The 17,331-nt window shown below is 40.5% G+C and overlaps 1 protein-coding gene across 1 annotated transcript in view; it reads right to left on the reverse strand.

Moving 5' to 3' along the window:
- The window catches only part of CFAP54 (cilia and flagella associated protein 54), a 374,000-nt gene extending 358,689 nt beyond the window's left edge, over window positions 1-15,311 (reverse strand). Inside the window, 3 exon segments of the mRNA XM_017893969.1 lie at window positions 942-1,085; window positions 3,985-4,090; window positions 14,889-15,311. Of these exon segments, the coding sequence (XP_017749458.1) occupies window positions 942-1,085; window positions 3,985-4,090; window positions 14,889-15,205 (567 nt within the window). The 5' untranslated portion in view covers window positions 15,206-15,311.
- Between the last annotated feature and the right edge of the window lie 2,020 nt (window positions 15,312-17,331).

Below are 17,331 nucleotides of genomic sequence, written 5' to 3' on the forward strand. Positions count from 1 at the left end.
GAAGGAAGGAAGGAAGGAAGAAAGGAAGGAAGGGAGGGAGGGACATTAATTCCAGTAAAGTGTGAAAAGCAAAAAGCAGAAGGTGGGGGGGTCAAGGCTACAAAAAGGGGAGTAGGAGAGACCTTTTCCCTAATGGGGTGCCAACTTACATTGCCCAGTATTCTCATTCGTGTACCTATGGTACAGCCAAATTGAACTGTTCAATTGTCCCCTAAACATGCCTTGAGAGTTTCTGCTTATTAACCACATACTGTTCCCAAGGCCTTGAATAGCCCTCAAGTTTGAAGTAACATAGATTTAGAGTCAGACTGATCAGGGTTCAAACACCAACCCTGCCCACTGCCTTAAGCAGGCTAATAAACTTCCATTTCCTAATCTGTAAAAGAGTCTCCTCTTAGGACTTTAATGAGGCTGCAAGATGATAATTCATACAATATATTTAGAAGAGTATTTAGCACATGAAAACTGTTCAATCCATGAATCAATGGTAGTAATTAACAAAATATTGGTATACTAGAAAAAAAGTATAAATTTTTATATCAATAGATTTATGTTTAATCTCAAGAGCCACTTTTATACTATGTGATAAGCTTTATTTTTCTCTTCTGTAAAATACGGATAATAGTATGTACTCATAAAATTGCTTTATCAAATTTGTTTTCCAAAGCACTTTATAAACTAAAAGCACTCTACAAATATTAGCTATTAAATAACAACTGCTACACGAATGAGTGACTGCAGTGACTTAATCTCCAAACATCCTTACAAAGCTTAGTAAGTTCACTTTCTTATCCAGCACTGAAAGTATTTATTAAGCAACTTATAGCACACAGCTAGATGCTATGCTAAGCCAACAAAAGACATTTAGAAGCTATCAACTAAAAGATATATTGCATAGCTAATCATAAATTGTAGCTATTTCAGCTGTTCTTTCATCTTACTGTAAGTCCAGCAGTTTTATCTCTAAAGCCTTTTGGGAAAAAGGCAGCCTTGAATTGAGTTACATCCACTTTATTCTCATCAAAATTGGTATTGAACTGCTGAAGATATCTTCCATAGCATTGTAAAAGGGCCAGTTTGTATTCCTGAAATAAAAAGAGGACTTGATTAAAATTCCAAAATATCATTTAGCTCATCATTGTTAGGTAATATTCATATTATTCCTAATAGTATCAATGTTAATTATTACAATTATACCATTACTACTGGCTCCATTTTCCAAAAACATAGTATATGACAGATACTGCACTATACAATGTATGTGCATTATTTCATCTAATTCTCCTCACAATGAGCCTATGTGAGATGGGACCATCATGACCACAAGGATGAGAATATTTACTATGGCACTGTGTGTGGTAATACCTACATATACTCAAAATCCAGGTTCCAAAATTCAGCATCATCAGATCGTGGTAACCCACATACCCAGAGAGGTGGATGAGTAGTCTTGCTTCTCTGATACCTCATAGGCTTGAAAAAGAAAAGAAAGGAAGAGTGAGTGAGAGGAAGGAAGGGAGGGAGGGAGGGAGGGAGGAAGGAAGGAATGAGGGGAAGGAAGGAAGAAAAGAAGGAAGGAAGGAGGGGAGGAGGAGGAAGGCAAGGAAGGGAGGGAGGGAGGAGGAGGAAGGAAGGAAGGAAGGAAGAAGGAAGGAAAGGAGAGAAGAAGGAAGGAAGGAAAGAAAGGGGAAGGAGGAAGGGATAGGAAGGAAAAGAAAAGGAAAGGAAGGTAAAGGAAAGGAAGGAGAAAGAAAGGAAGGGAAAGAAAGAGAGAGAAAGAAAGGAAGGAAAAGAAAGGAAAGGAAGAAAGAGAGAGGGAGGGAAGGAGGAGGGAAAAAATAAAATAAAAAATAAAGGGAGGGAGGGAAAGAGAGAGAAAGGAAGGGAGGAGACAGACAGGGAGGAAGGAGATGAAGGGAGAGGGAGGGAGAGGGAGGGAGAGAGGAAGGAAGAGAGGAAGAAAGAGGGAACCAAAGAAGAGAAGCTAAAAGAAACAAATGCAGAGTAAGGTGAGCTACCTGCCTCTCTTTCATCTGTCAACAGACTCTGAAGCTGCATCAGGACAAATAAAAAGCATTTGAGCAGTGGGATTTTTATTCATTCAAAGTCATGCTTGTGTTCCCATAACAGAATCAGATGCCCCATTTCTGTAACCCACAGGGCTCAGTTACCTGGAGGGTTTCAGGGCAGAGGATGTAAGCAGTCCTTTCAAAATGAGTCACTTGCAACCCTTCCTCAGCTCCCTCTCCTGCAACTTCATCCCCAGGAAAAGCAACTGCCCCAAGTGTGAACTGCCTGTCCAGTTACCTAGCCCCTTGGGAGGCATCTTCAGTCAAACACTGTTTTATTTAAATTTCTATTATAGATTTGTTTTTTGCTCACTAATTAATCCTGAATCTTTTCTACTCTAACTTGAGTCATATAATAAATTCAAATCTAGGTTTAAAACAAATATTCCACAAGACGATCTTTACTACAACTAAAATAAAATAGAGCCTAGAAACCAAAGTAACAAGTTCATTTTCAGAATTTTACATACCTTTTTTTTTTTTTAAGAGACAGTGTTTTGCCATGTTGCCCAGGTTGGTCTCAAACTCCTGGGCTCAAGCAATCTGCCCTCCTCAGCCTACCAAAGTTCTGGGATTACAGGTGTGAGCCACCATGCCCAGCCTGGCCAACATTTCCTTCAGTGAAAAGTAGATAAAACTTTTCCTTTGTTCTTTTAATTAAATATTAAAATATACTATCTAGGCCTTTCTATCTAAAACATCTTTAACTTGCTTTATCAGCTTTTAACATACACCTCCCTTCCCTCCAGCAATATCCACTGCACCCACACAGATATTTCTCAAACAACCCTACACTGTGCTTTTTAATTGTATTACTAGCTTCTTACACTGAAAAGTATAAGGATGGAGAGGGGCTGGCTTCTAATTCTTGTCAAAACTCTTATTCCACTTACATGAATAAAGCTTACAAGTTGAATCTCACCTGGGTTTCTTTTCTGTAGCTTACCAAGCCCTGTTTTTCAAGTTTCTAAGACCCATGGTTCATTTATGTGGAACTATGGTTATTCTCTATTTTTGGCAGAAGAAAATAGATCTTAGTTCATCATTATGAAGTTCCACCACTCATATCCTCTATTTGGTAAATTTGTCTCCCAGACCAAGAGGATTAAAGTCCAGAATATAGAAACAGAGGGGAAAAATCAAGTTGAGAAACTGAAGATTGAGAAAACACTGAACACTGCCCACAGCTGGCCTAAAATCCCATTGTCTGATGTTCACATAATTTAGAATAATTTGGATCTAGGCCAGAGTTTAAGGGAGAAACTCACATGATCATTAATGGAAAACCCAGCCATGCTGTGGTCTCAGCAAACCAAGTCCACAAGTCCACAGCATTCCAAGCCCTAGACATTCAGGTGAAACTAAAAGTAGGACACAAACTCAGTCTGGAATACAATACTGAGCAAGAAACAGGGTATGTATGGAATGACTATTATAATTACATATAGCAAAACATTAAGAAACAGTTGAAAGAGCTTAATAAACAGGGCACTGAAGCAGGCAACAGAGCTGCAAGGCCAAGAGCCCTGAAGGTTGACCACTGGGCAAGGCCAGCCATATGAAAAACAACAGGAAGTGGTGTCTGGGCTCCTTTGTATAAGGTAGGAACACGATGATTCAGCATTTCCTGTTGTGCGCCTACCACACCCTCTGTGAACCCGGCCACACTCCTGCCCATCCACAGCCAGCTGCCTGGCTGTCCAGGAATGTCTCACCTCTGGGAAATCTCAACTACAAAATTAAAAAGCAAACACTTTTTTAGTTACTGTGCCTTATTAAAATTTTATGTACTCATTTATTTTTTTCTAAGAGAAAATCAAAACATGTAAAATAGGAAGGGTATCAGACTAAATACTGTAATAATAATTAGCCAAATGAATTTCTTTTTGGCTCTCTTTCCTCCAGAGGCACTTACTTTCATTTGACAAAGGCTATCTCCAACCTTCAGAAGCTTTTCGTTGTAATAGTCTGCTGGCAGCCTGGGGGCGTATTTAGTCCAGATATTAAACAAAGAAGTGGCACTGTAAAAATCATAAAATAAAACGACATTGTCAAAGTCTGCAAGAAACCTCAATTAATTTGCAAGCAATCCTTTAAAACTTACCTTGTGCTAAGCCTTTCCAATGTGCCTTACTGTTAATCTCCAATTATTAATAATAAATGTAATTACAGTTAAAATTATTGCTTCCTATGTACCAAGCATTGATTGCAGCTCTTTACATATGTTTTTTTTTTTTAGATACTTTACTTCATAGAGCAATTTTAAGTTCACAACAGAATTAAGCAGAAGGTACTGAGATTTCCCATTTATATACCCTGTGCCCCCAAACATGCGCAGCCCTCCCCCATTATCAACAACTCCACTAGAATGGTACCTTCGTTATGATGAACCTACATTGACACATCATTATCACCCAAAGTCCATAGTTTAGGGTTCACTGTTGGTGTCATCCATTCCATGGGTTTGGACAAATGTATATAATGTCTATTCACTGTGAAAATATCACAGAGTAGATTCATTATCCTAAAAATCCTCTGTGCTCCACTTATTCATCCCTCCTTTCCCGCTCAATCTCTGTTAACCACTGATATTTTTACTGGCTCCATAGTTTTGCCTTTTCCAAAATGTCATACAGTTGGAATCACAGTAGGAAGCCTTTTCAGATTGGCTTCTTTCACTTAGCAATATGCATCTAAGTTTCCTCCATGTCTTCTCATGGCTTGATAGCTCATTTCTTTTCAGCACTGAATAATATTCCACTGTCTGGATGCATCAGTTTATCCACTCACATGCTGAATGACATCTTGGTTGCTTACAAGTTTTGGCAATTATGAAAAAAGCTGCCAGAAATACTGATGTGCAGGGGTTTTTGTGTTTTGTTTTGTTTTGTTTTGTTTTGTTTTGTTTTGTTTTGTTTTGTTTTGTTTTTTGAGATAGAGTCTTGCTCCTGTTGCGCAGGCTGGAGTGCAGTGGCACGATCTTGGCTCACTGCAACCTCCACCTCCGGAGTTCAAGCAATTCTCCTTCCTCTGCCTCCTGAGTAGCTGGGATTACAGGCGTGCACCACCATACCTGGCTGATTTTTGTATTTTTAGTAGAGACAGGGTTTTGCCATGTTGGCCAGGCTGGTCTCAAATTCCTGACCTCAGGTAATCCACCCGCCTAGGCCTCCCAAAGTGCTAGCACTACAGGCGTGAGTCACCGCACCAGGCCCGAAGTTCAGGTTTTTATATGGACATAAGTTTTCAATTCCTTTGGATAAATACCAAGGAGCACAAGGGGTGAATGTTATGGTAAGAATATGTTTAATTCTGTAAGAAACCACCTGTCTTCCAAAGTGGCTGTACTATTTTGCATTTCCACCAGCAATGAATGAGAGAATTCCCTGCTCTACATCCTTCCCAGCATTTGGTGTTGTCAGTGTTCTAGATTTTAGCCTTCCTAATAGGCATGAAGGGTATCTCATTGTTGCTTTAACTTGCATTCACCTGATTACCTATGATGTGGAACATATTTTCATATGTTTATTTGCCATTTGTGTATCTTCTTTGGTGAGGTGTCTGTTAAAGTCTTTGGCCCATTTTTAAAATCAGGTTGTTGGCCAGACACAGTGGCTCACGCCCGTAATCCCACCACTTTGGGAGGCTGAGACAGGTGGATCACTTGAGGTCAGGAGTTTGAGACTAGCCTGTCCAACATGGTGAACATGGTGAAACCTCGTCTCTACTAAAAATACAAAAATTAGCCAGGCATGGTGGCACACACCTGTAGTCCCAGCTACTCAGGAAGAGAATCATCTGAACTCATGAGGTGGAGGCTGCAGTGAGCCGAGATCAGGCCACTGCACTCCAGCCTGGGCAAAAGAGCAAGACTTCATCTCAAAAAAATCAGTAAATAAATAAATAAATAAAATTTTTTTAAAAAGTAAAATCAGGTTGTTGTTATTGCTGTTTTCAGAGTTCTTTGTATACTTTGGATAACAGTCCTTTATCAAATAAGTCTTTTGCAAATATTCTCTCCCAATTTGTGACTTATCCTTTCATTCCCTTGACAGTATCTTTCATAGAGCAGTAATTTTGAACTTTAATGAAGTCCAGCTTATCAATTCTTTCTTTCATGGATCATGCCTTGGTACTGTATATTCAAAGTCATCACCAAACCCAAGGTCACCTAGATTCTCTCCTATGTTATCTACTAGGAGTTTCTTTATTTTTTATTTTTTGTTTTGAGACAGAGTCTTGCTTTGTCACCAGGCTGGAGTGCAGTGGCGCCATCTCAGCTCACTGCAACCTCTGCCTCCTAGATTCAAGTGATTCTCCTGCTTCAGCCTCCCAAGTAGCTGGGACTACAGGCACGCACCACCACACCCAGCTAATTTTTGTATTTTTAGTAGAGATGGGTTTTCACCATGTTGACCAGGATGGTCTCGATCTCTTGATCTTGTGATCCGCCTGCCTCAGCCTCCCCAAGTGCTGGGATTACAGGCGTGAGCCATGGTCCCTGGCCAGGTCATAATAACTGCATTTTATATTTAGGTAGGTGATCCATTTTGAGTTAATTTTTGTGAAGGGCATACGGTCTGCATCTAGATTCATTTTTTGGCATGTGGATATCCAGTTGTTCCAGGACCATTTACTGAAGACGCTGTTCTCCATTGAATTGACTTTGCTCACTTGCCAAATACCAGTTTGTTGCCAGAAAAGGGGTTTTGATCCAGACCCCAAGAGAGGACTCTTGAATCTCGCACAGGAAGGAATTCAAGACAAGTCACAGAGTGCAGTGGGAAGACATCATTTATTGAAAGCTATTTAGTTACACAGTCGGGCAACCTCAGAAAGCAGGAAGATGAACACACTCTCTGTTTTAAACTCTTCTCATATAGGGGTCTTATCTATGTAAAAAGCCAGGCTAAGTTAGGTCTACATGCAGGTAGGCCAACAGTGTGACAAAATTTATTACTCTGTTGATTTAAAGGAAACTATCCTCAACATTTTCATGTGCAGTACATCAAGGCATAGCTATAATTATCTTGAAGGCATATATTGTTATGGGTATTGGGACATCTGGACCTTCTGCTATTGTAGGTGTTTGTCTTTGCAGGCATCTTTAGGCTGTTTCTTCAACGGTAAAAAATTTATAACCATGGGTCACGCCTGGCAAGGAACGTGCCCTGCTAATTTTAAGATGGAGTTGATTTTAAAATGCCATTACTCTGGTTCTCCTATGCTCCTGTTTCCCTAACAAGTTGACTATATTTATGTGAGTCTATTTCTAAGCTGCGTATATTGTTCCACGGATTTGTCTATTCTTTCACCAATGTCACATTATCTTGAATACTGTAGCTTTACAGCAAGTCTTGAAATTGAGTCGTGTCAGTCCTCCAACTTTCTTCTTCTCCTTCAATGCTGTGTTGGCTATTTTGGGTCTTTTGCCTATATGCGTACCTTTTTTCACTTCATTTTCACAACAACCCCAAGAAAGGTAGTATCAATATCCCAAAGATACAGCTGATGAAGCTGAGGCTCAGTGCATCTATGATCTTAACGACTATATGAATGAGCTTTCCAGTCCTCTGGAAAGTAAACTCCCTGAGGTCAAGGACCTCAACAATATTATTCATTGCCCAGGCCCAACAGTAGTGAATACCTACTGCATGTAGGTACTCAATAAATATCTGCTGAAAGATGAATGAATGAATGAATGAATGAATGAATGAATGAATGAATGATAGGGAAGAAAACATTCTTTGTTCTTGTTTTATTTTTTCCTGTGAAGGGCTCAGGGTTCAAACAGCCAGTCAATCCACTTAGAGCTATACTTCCCTCCACCAAGTAAAACAAAAACAAAACAAACAGTATTTTCAAAATGCTTTCTAACCAGAGTTTCAAACGGTAGCAGATCATTGCCTATTTTATTCATTCATTTCGTTAACATTTATTTCTTTCCTCTCTCCCAGAAATTATATATGCCTCTAGGAAAAATCCAAATATCCCCTAACAGGTGTCCAATCCTATCTCATAAATTTCTAGATAAGACTGAATGTTTGTGACCTCTCCCCCACTGCCCCCCAATTCATATGTTGAAATCCTAACCCCCGGTGTGGTTGTATTTGGAAACAGGGCCTCTAAGGAAGCAATTAAGGTTAAATGAAATCATAAGGTTAGTACCCTGGCCTGATGGAATTAATGTCCCTACAAGAAGAGACTCCAGAGAGCTTGCTCTTTTATGATATGGTCATAAATTGTTTACAGTCTCCATGCTTGAGGACAAAGCAGTCTTCTACAAACCAGGAGACGAGTCCTCATGAGAAACCAATCCTGCTGGATCTTGATCTGGGACTTCCAGCCTTCAGACTGTGAAAAATAAATAAATGTCTGTTGTTTAAGCCACCTGGTCTATAGTATTTTGTTATGGCAACCTGAGCTGGCTAATACAGGACCTAAACTTAAGAACTGAAGATGGCTGTAATACTTATGATGTACGTGTTGCAGTAATAATGAAACATCTAAACAGAAACCTGTCAATTAATTCATTTGGGTAATTAAATAATATTGATTGAGTCACTGATTGAGTGAAGGACGCAATGCATTCCTCCTTCATGAACTGATTCATCATATATTTAGGTAGAAAAATATATGCATGTACCAAGTAATAAATAACAATGCCAAATAAATATGGCAAATATAAACCACAGACATTTAAAAGGGGAGAGATGTTTTGTTTGCTTTATTACTTCTTTCACTTTCATTTGATGCTTCATGAAATGCCATGGTATTTGAATAAATATAATGAATCCAAGAAATTCACCATTTCTTACTAGAATTCTTAAATTATGTAGATGAAATAATTAATTCTTCTAAACCTTACAGATGAGATAATGATGACTAGGCTTGTTACTCATAAAAGAAAAATATCAGCTTTGTTAAATCAATCAAGATTATATAATAAGAAAGAAAAAATGTCTTTTTTGTTGAACTCTAAGTTCAGGTTAAGGCTGCTCATTGGGAATAGCTTACATAATGCTTAAACCAAAAATATATAATATATACTATAGAATGTACATCATTTGAGAAGAAAATGTTAATGTACTTGGGATTGCTGACTGTTGCTACATATGTAAAATGTTCTAAAATAGAAAATTATCCAGGTGCGATGGCTCACGCCTGTAATCCCAGCACTTTGGGAGGCCAAGGTGGGCAGATCGCTTGAGGTCAGGAGTTCAAGACCAGCCTGGGAAACATCACAAAACCCTGTCTCTACTGAAAAAAAAAAACAAAAATTAGCTGGGTGTGGTGACACGCACCTATAGTCCAGATACCAAGGAGGCTGAGGCACGTGAATCGTCTAATTGACTGAACCCAGGAGGCAGACGTAGCAGTGAGCCAAGATCCGGCTACTGCACTCCAGCCTGGGCGACAGAGCAAGACACTGTCTAAAAAAAAGAAAGAAAGAAAGGAAGGAAGGAAGGAAGGAAGGAAGGAAGGAAAAGAAAATCATAACTGTATAAGCAGAATACTTTAATACCTCAATCTTATGTGCTTATAGCAAAAGCACATTTTTTAAAAATGTATCACGCTCTTATTTAAAGACATTTCTGGTACGACAATAATTTATATTTTAAATACTATGAATTTTATGCTTATGGAAGTTACCATAGTTATAAGGAGAAACACATTTTGATATAAAAAATAATCATCTGTTGGCCGGGCGCAGTGGCTCACACCTGTAATCCCAACACTTTGGGAGGTCAAAGCGGGCGGATCATGAGGTCAAGAGATTGAGACCATCCTGACCAACATGGTGAAACCCTGTCTTTACTAAAAATACAAAAATTAGCTGGGTGTGGTAGCTCGCATCTGTAGTCCCAGCTCCTCAAGAGGCTGAGGCAGGAGAATCACTTGAATCCGGGAGGCAGAAATTGCAGTGAGCCAATATCACATCACTGCACTCCAGCCTGGTGACAGAGCGAGACTGTCTCAAAAAATAATAATAATAATAACCATCTGTCAAATATATTATAAAAGCAACTCCTACCTCCTATACTCCTAACTGGTCTCTACACTGCTATTCTTGTTCCCTTTGGATATGATCATCAGAATAATATCTTAAAACAAAAATTAGGCTGTGCATGGTGGCTCACACCTGTAATCCCAGCACTTTGGGAGGCTGAGGTGGGTGGATCACTCGAGGTCAGGAGTTTGAGACCAGCCTGGCCAACACAGTGAAACCCTGTCTCTACTAAAAACACAAAAATTAGCCAGGTGTGGTGGCATGAGCCTGTAATCCCAGCTACTCAGGAGGCTGAGGCAGGAGAATCGCTTGAACCCAGGAGGCAGAGGTTGCAGTAAGCTGAGATTGTGCCACTGCATTCCAGCCTTGTCGACAGAGTGAGACTGTCTCAAAAAAAAAAAAAAATTACATAATCCTTCTGCAAAACTATCCAATGGAATAAATGCAAACTCTTTAAAATGGCCTCTAAAACCATCCAAAGCCCTATTATTCCTCTAAATCTCACCTCATACTGTTGTACCTCTTTCACTGTGCTTCTGCTAAATGGGATTCTGTCCATTCCTCTGAAGTAGGAATGGATCTGTTCTGCCAAGGATCTTCCTGCATTCTTGTCCCCCTATTCATCCTCTGCATTTGGCTAGTCAAATCCCTGGTGTCCTCCTAATCTCAGCTTAATGGCACCTCACTTATCACTCATTCAAAAGCAAGTCCCCACTACATTCTCTTTAAGCCTCTGCTTTAAGTGTCATCTACTCTGACCACCTTAATGAAAATTGCAACTTCCTGTCTTCCACTCTGTAACCTCTTCTCTTTTCCTTTTTCTTTTTTTTTAATTTCTAATAGGAATAGAGTATCTTCTTTTTCTCTCTAGCATGTATCATTTCTTTGGTTTTTTTTGTTTGTTTGTTTGTTTGAGACAGAGTCTCACTCTGTTGAGCTGGAGTGCAGTGGCGCAATCGCGGCTCAATGCAACCTCCGCTTCCCAGGTTCAAGTGATTCTCCTGCTTTGGCCTCCCGAGTAGCTGGGATTGCAGGTACCCGCCACCATGCCCGGCTAATTTTTGTATTTTTCGTAGAGACAGGGTTTCATTATGTTGGCCAGGTTGGTCTCAAACACCTGACCTCGTGATCCACCTGCCTAAGCCTCTCAAACTGCTAGGATTACAGGCATGAGCCACTGCGCCCAGCAGCATTTATCATTCCTAAATTACCATAAAATACACGTAATTGACGCTTATTGTCTAGTTCCCTCTCTAGACTATAAACTCTAAGAAGGCAGAGATTTTTGTCTGGTTCACTGCTGTAGCCACAGTGCCTAGTAGGATGCCTGACACATATAAGTGCTCAGCAGTTACTTTCATAGCATTTCTTGTTTGCATATTTACTAATGACTTACTGAATGTCTATCTCCCTCTCTAGACTATAAGCTCCATGAATACTGACTCCCATATCTATTTTGTTCACCACTGTGTAACCAGTATCTAGTACATTGCCTCACACATAGCAGGCACTCATTAAAAATTATTGTATAAATAAAGGCTAAAATTGTGTGAGAGGTTGGACTGTTAAGGCATGTGTCAATCCAACGCTTGTGATTCTTACAGTCTTGTTAAAGATGGCACAGATACTGTACATAGACTGGCCCATGTCTACTTTCCTATATGTAATATTCACAATTACTGAGAATATAAAGATAATAACTTTTTTTTTTTTTGAGACAGAGTCTCATTCTGTCACCCAGGCTGGAGTGCAGTGGCATGATCTCGGCACACCAGCAACCTCCACCTCCCCAGTTCAAGCGATTCTCACGCCTCAGCCTCCTGAATAGCTGGGATTACAGGCGCACACCACCACGCCCGGCTAATTTTTGTATTTTTTAGTAGAGAGAATTTCTACATGTTGGCCAGGCTGATCTCGAACTCCTGACCGCAGGTGATCTGCCCGCCTCGGCCTCCCAGAGTGCTGGGATTACAGGCGTAAGCCACTGCACCAGGCCAAGGATAATAACTCTTGAATTCTTTCAATACTAAATATTTATTGAATGTTTACTATGTCCCAATCCCCAGGCTTAGTGCCAGAAATACAGCAATGAAAGAGAGACACATTATCCAAAGTCACCAGGGAGCTTACATCCTAATGAGACAGACAATGCACAAGAAAACAAATCAATTAAAAAATATAAACCTATGAGTGAATCTGCATTAGACAGGAAAGGCCACTCTAAGAAGGTGACAACTGAGCTGAGGCCTGAAAAAAGAGAAGGAGCCAGATTTTTGAAAAGCTTAGGGAAGAACATTCAGACAACAAAGATAGCAAATATAAAGGCTCTGGGGTGAGAAACAGTAGGACCTGTTTCTCTGGAAAGTCCTGAGAGAGAAGAGAAGAGAGCTAAGAAAGGCAGGCAGGGTCAACACCTCAGCCCCTGCAGAGTATCAGAATTCTTAAGTTTATTCCAAAAGCAATGGAAAGCAATAGAAAGACTTTAGATAAGATTTGCAAAGATCATCCTGACTGCTAGGTGAAGGACAGATTTGAGACAGAGTGGCTGCAGGGAAAATGTGAAATGGTGGTGGTCTGGACTGGAATGCTGGTAGTGGAGATGGGTAGATGAAATTCAAAGATGGAAACTATTTAAATATAAATGTATAAACTGGGCACAGTGGCTCACGCCTGTAACCTCAGCAATTGGGGAGGCCAAGGCAGGTGGATCTCCTGAGGTCAGGAGTTCCAGACTAGCCTGGCCAACATGGCGAAACCCCGTCTCTACTAAAAATACAAAAATTAGCTGGGCGTGGTGGCAGGCGCCTGTAGTCCCAGCTACTCGGAGGCTGAGGCACAAGAATCGCTGAAACCCGGGAGGCAGAGGTTGCAGTAAGCTGAGATGGCGGCACTGCACTCCAGCCTGGGGTACAGAGTAAAACTCCCTCTCAATAAATAAATAAATAAATAAAGCATATAGGGTAGGTATATAATGGACTTTCCTTGGTCAATTCTTGGTTCTCATCTTACTTGGCCAGTCAGCAGAATTTACCACAGCTGATCATTCCTTTCTTCCTGAAATACCTTCTCTACCTGCTTCTAGTACACCAGGCACTTACTGGTTTTCCATTGGCCACTCCTCCTTAGTCTCTGTTGGTTTCTTCTTATTGCCTCTCCCTGTCCATGCTGGAGCATCCCAGAGCTCAATCCTTGGACTCTTCCCTTCTCCATTTACACACACACTCTCTTAGCTATTCATCAGGTGTCATGATTTAAATATCATATGAATCCCAAATGTATATCTCATCTGACTTCCAGATTCAAATGTCAAACTACCTACATAGTAGCTCCACCTGGATGCTGAATCACATCTCAATTTTTATAAAATTCTAAACTCTTGATCTCCCTCCCTCTTGCTCTTCCCACAATCACAATTCCACCCCAGGTCTTCCCCATCTGCCATTCTCCCTGTGTGACCTATTCTGTGCACAAAAATCCTCATCAATTGTTCCCATATATCTTTCTCATCATTCTCAAAAGTGACTTTTCCTGACCTTCCCTAACCATGCTTCCCACCACCCCATTTAAAATTGCAACACTCAGGCCAGGTGCAGTAGCTCATGCCTGTAATCCAATACTTTGGGAGGTCAAGGTGGGAGGATCCCTTGAGCCCCTGAGTTCAAGGTTTCAGTGAGCCAGGATTGAGCCACTGCACACCAACCTGTGGAAGAGTGACACCCTGTCTCAAAAAAAATATAAAATTGCAACATTCATCTCATATCCTCCATCACGATTCCCTGTTCTATTTTTCTCCCTAGCAGTCTTCTCCTTGTAAAATTATTTACTTACATATTTGTTTAGTGGTTGTTTATATTCACAAAAATATATGCTCCATAAGGACATGGATTTTTATGTTTTGTTAACTTGATGTTTTCCTAGTTCCTTGAACAGTACTTGATATACAGTATGTGCTCAATAAATAGTTGTTAAATGCATAACAGAAAAATATTTTATTTTATTTTATTTATTTATTTATTTATTTTGAGAGTCTTGCTCTGTCTGTCGCCCAGGTTGGGGTGTAGTGGTGTCATCCCAGCTCACTGCAGCTTCTGCCTCCCAGGTTCAAGGAATTATCCTGCCTCAGCCTCCTGAGTAGCTGGGAGTACAGGCATGTGCCACCACGCCCAGCTAATTTTTGTATTTTGTATTCAAGTATAAATTTTTGGCTCACTCAAGGGTTTCACAACTTTTCATGTTATAAGTATATAAAATTTGTATATGGAGAAAAAGGAATAACTTCGAGGTAGATTAGGTTCATGAAGTTAGCTCTTGATACAAAGAAGTATGTCATCCCGTGAACATGTGCACTTTAATTCCTTCTTATATTGTTATTAGGATTAGAGTGACTTTTTTTTAATTTTGCGATTCATTCTGCGCAACTGTTTACCTTTTGGGAGTTCTATCACCATGTTATTACTGCAAACTACGAACTCTTTTTAAGGTTCTTTCCTGCTTATCTTACCATCTTTCTTTTCTGGTCAAATAACAAATAGTGAGTTATGAAACATTTCTATGTAGATTTTTATTTTGACCTGAGCAGGAAGCCAAGATATAACATCTCTCAGGAATTAAGGATTGTTAAGAGTGACGAGTCTCCACCTCTTAAACTCTGTTTATCTCTCCTGGGCCCTTCAGGCAGCCCCTGCGTCCGCAACGCTGAACCAGCTCTGGGGCCACCACCTGCATCCTCAAGCCCTCTCCAGGGGCCCTCCCCAGTGCCCCGCCAGCGCTTTGGCCAGCGCCCTCCCCAGTGCCCCGCCAGCGCTTACCAACGCCGGCGGAATTCGTGCTTCTCTTCCTCCGTGGTGGCTAAAGCCTTCTTTTTCCTCATAAAGCCTAACAACTCCCGGATCTCCTTCTCACAAGAGGCCAGGAGCGGGTTTTTCGCGTCCAGCGGCCCATAAAACACGGCTAGGGGCAATGAGTCCTCGGGGCAGGTCCACTGAAGCAGCGAGCTCCGGGAGCTCCCCTTCGACTCTGGGGACGACCTCGAAGTCGCGGTCGCTGTCGGTGGCAGTTCTGCCAGCGACCCCGAGGCGGTAGAGTTGTCTGACGGAGAGCTCGAGGGGGCGCCCTGCGCCGCCATATTGACGCTCCCCGGCCCGTCTGGAGTGTGTGTACACGCGGTTGCCTGGCGACGGTCTCGTGGCAACCGAGCATCCCGCGCGCTTTCCGAGAAACACAGCGGCCCCTGGAGGGCAGAGCGAGAAAGAACCAGGTCCAGAAAAGAATGATGCTCCTGAGGGTGTTGCCTCGCTGCGCGCTGGCACTGCTGTATGAAGTGCAAACAGAGAATGTTCTGAGTAGAGCCCTGGCGAATATTAGAGCCAAAAATTTAAGGTCACAAATCCAGACTATACTCTTTATCCATGCTAAAACGATAATGATGATGACCATGACCATTAACGTGTGTCAGGCATTAAGCATTTGAAACATGTACTTTCATTATCTCGTTTAATCATCATAACTACTTTACAACTTAGGATACTATTAGTATATCCATCTCACAGTTTAGGAAACTAAGGCTCAAGGAGGTTAAGTCATTTGACAAAGGTCAGCGTACAGTCGTAGTGTCAGGGACCAGGTCCTCAGCTTGTGACTCCAAAACCTGTGCTCAAAATGAATAGGCTGTATTGATCACTCACCAAAACAAAGCTTATTAATCAAATTGAAATTAGAGAAATATCTGACAAGCAGTTTCAGAATTAAATGCAGTCGGCCTTCCAAATCTCAGATTCTTCATCTGTGGATTCAAGCAACTGCAGACTGTAAATATTCAGAACAAAATTAGAAATAACAATACAACAATAAAAATAACACAAAAATACAACAACTATTTACATAGCATTTATACTGTATTAGGTATTACTAGTTATCTAGAGATGATTTAAAACATCCTGAAGAATGTGCATAAGTTGTATGCAAATACTACTGCATTTCATATCAGAGGCTTGAGCATCCATAGATTTTGGTATCTGCAGGTGTCATGGAACTAGTCCCCCACAGATAGCCGGGGAGTACTGTATATGCAACTGATCTATTCTCTTTACTCTATTTGTACCTTGAGGTCTGTAACTGTGGACATGATGTCTGTGCCTCTAATAATTATGATTATATCTATTTATGCACATTCCAGCCTTACTTTAATGATCTTGTATTCTAAATTAATGTACATTTTGCTCAACCTTAACCATAGGACATTAATACATACTAGTGGCCTGAAGTGTTCACTCTCAAAATACTTTGCATTTTAAACGGGGATTTTAGGAGACTTTGCTTCTGATGGGGAAACTACAGACCTCCAGGGAAATACTTGGGGAGTTTATTCTTTCCCTATTTATTATAGGCAAAAGTCAGAATTGAATTTATTAAAGTATGAGTATTGAGAAAATGGAGAACCTTCTTTTCTTATAAATTATGCAACACAATAAATTATCTAAGAGAAGAACCAGAAATATTTGGTGGCTTAGAAAAATCCGTCTTTAACGCTGAAAATTGTTACCAGTTCTATCACACTTAAATGAAGACAGTGACCCTAACACCCTGTGAACCCAATTTTCCATTTCAGACTAAGAAGCTTATTGGATCACAGCCTGATATCTTTCAAGGCTGACCTAATTTCATGCAGGCTCTGTGGGCCTGTGCTAATTTGTGAGGCTGGCCTAATATGTCATGTCTACTGTACCCTAATATTCTTTGAAGGAAGATAATTTTGCTCATCGGCGCAGTTAATTATAGCCAGAGAAACTTCCTGGCAAGCAGTGAGATGCAATGACACCTCACTGTAGGAGTCCAATTCTCTAATCAGGATGTAGATATCATGCTTTGATCAACAAAGATTTTATCTTGTTCTCTAAGTGAGCAATAAAAATTATAAGACTTTAAAGAATGTAGTCCTAGAGAAATAATTCATCACTGGGCATTTGCAAAATATTAATAGGCTTTTTTAAAAGTCAGCTTGGTAAATTCTCTTTTTTCTCATCTTTTCTTGTTCTAACATGGCAGACTTGTCCATTGCAGATCAAAACTGGTATAATTTGCCACTGAGTAGTATTTATTATATTGATGAAAGTGAAACAGCAGGATAAAATTAAAGTGGTCACAGAAGAGGAAAGAAAAAAATGGAAGACAAAGTGGTGTTTTTCCTTCTAATCTGGCTACCCTCACAAACAAACGTTCTCATAGGGCAGACACTTATATTTCAAAGTCACT

This window comes from Rhinopithecus bieti, unplaced genomic scaffold (assembly GCF_001698545.2).
Source record: "Rhinopithecus bieti isolate Rb0 unplaced genomic scaffold, ASM169854v2 scaffold_23405, whole genome shotgun sequence".
Lineage (NCBI taxonomy): Eukaryota > Metazoa > Chordata > Mammalia > Primates > Cercopithecidae > Rhinopithecus > Rhinopithecus bieti.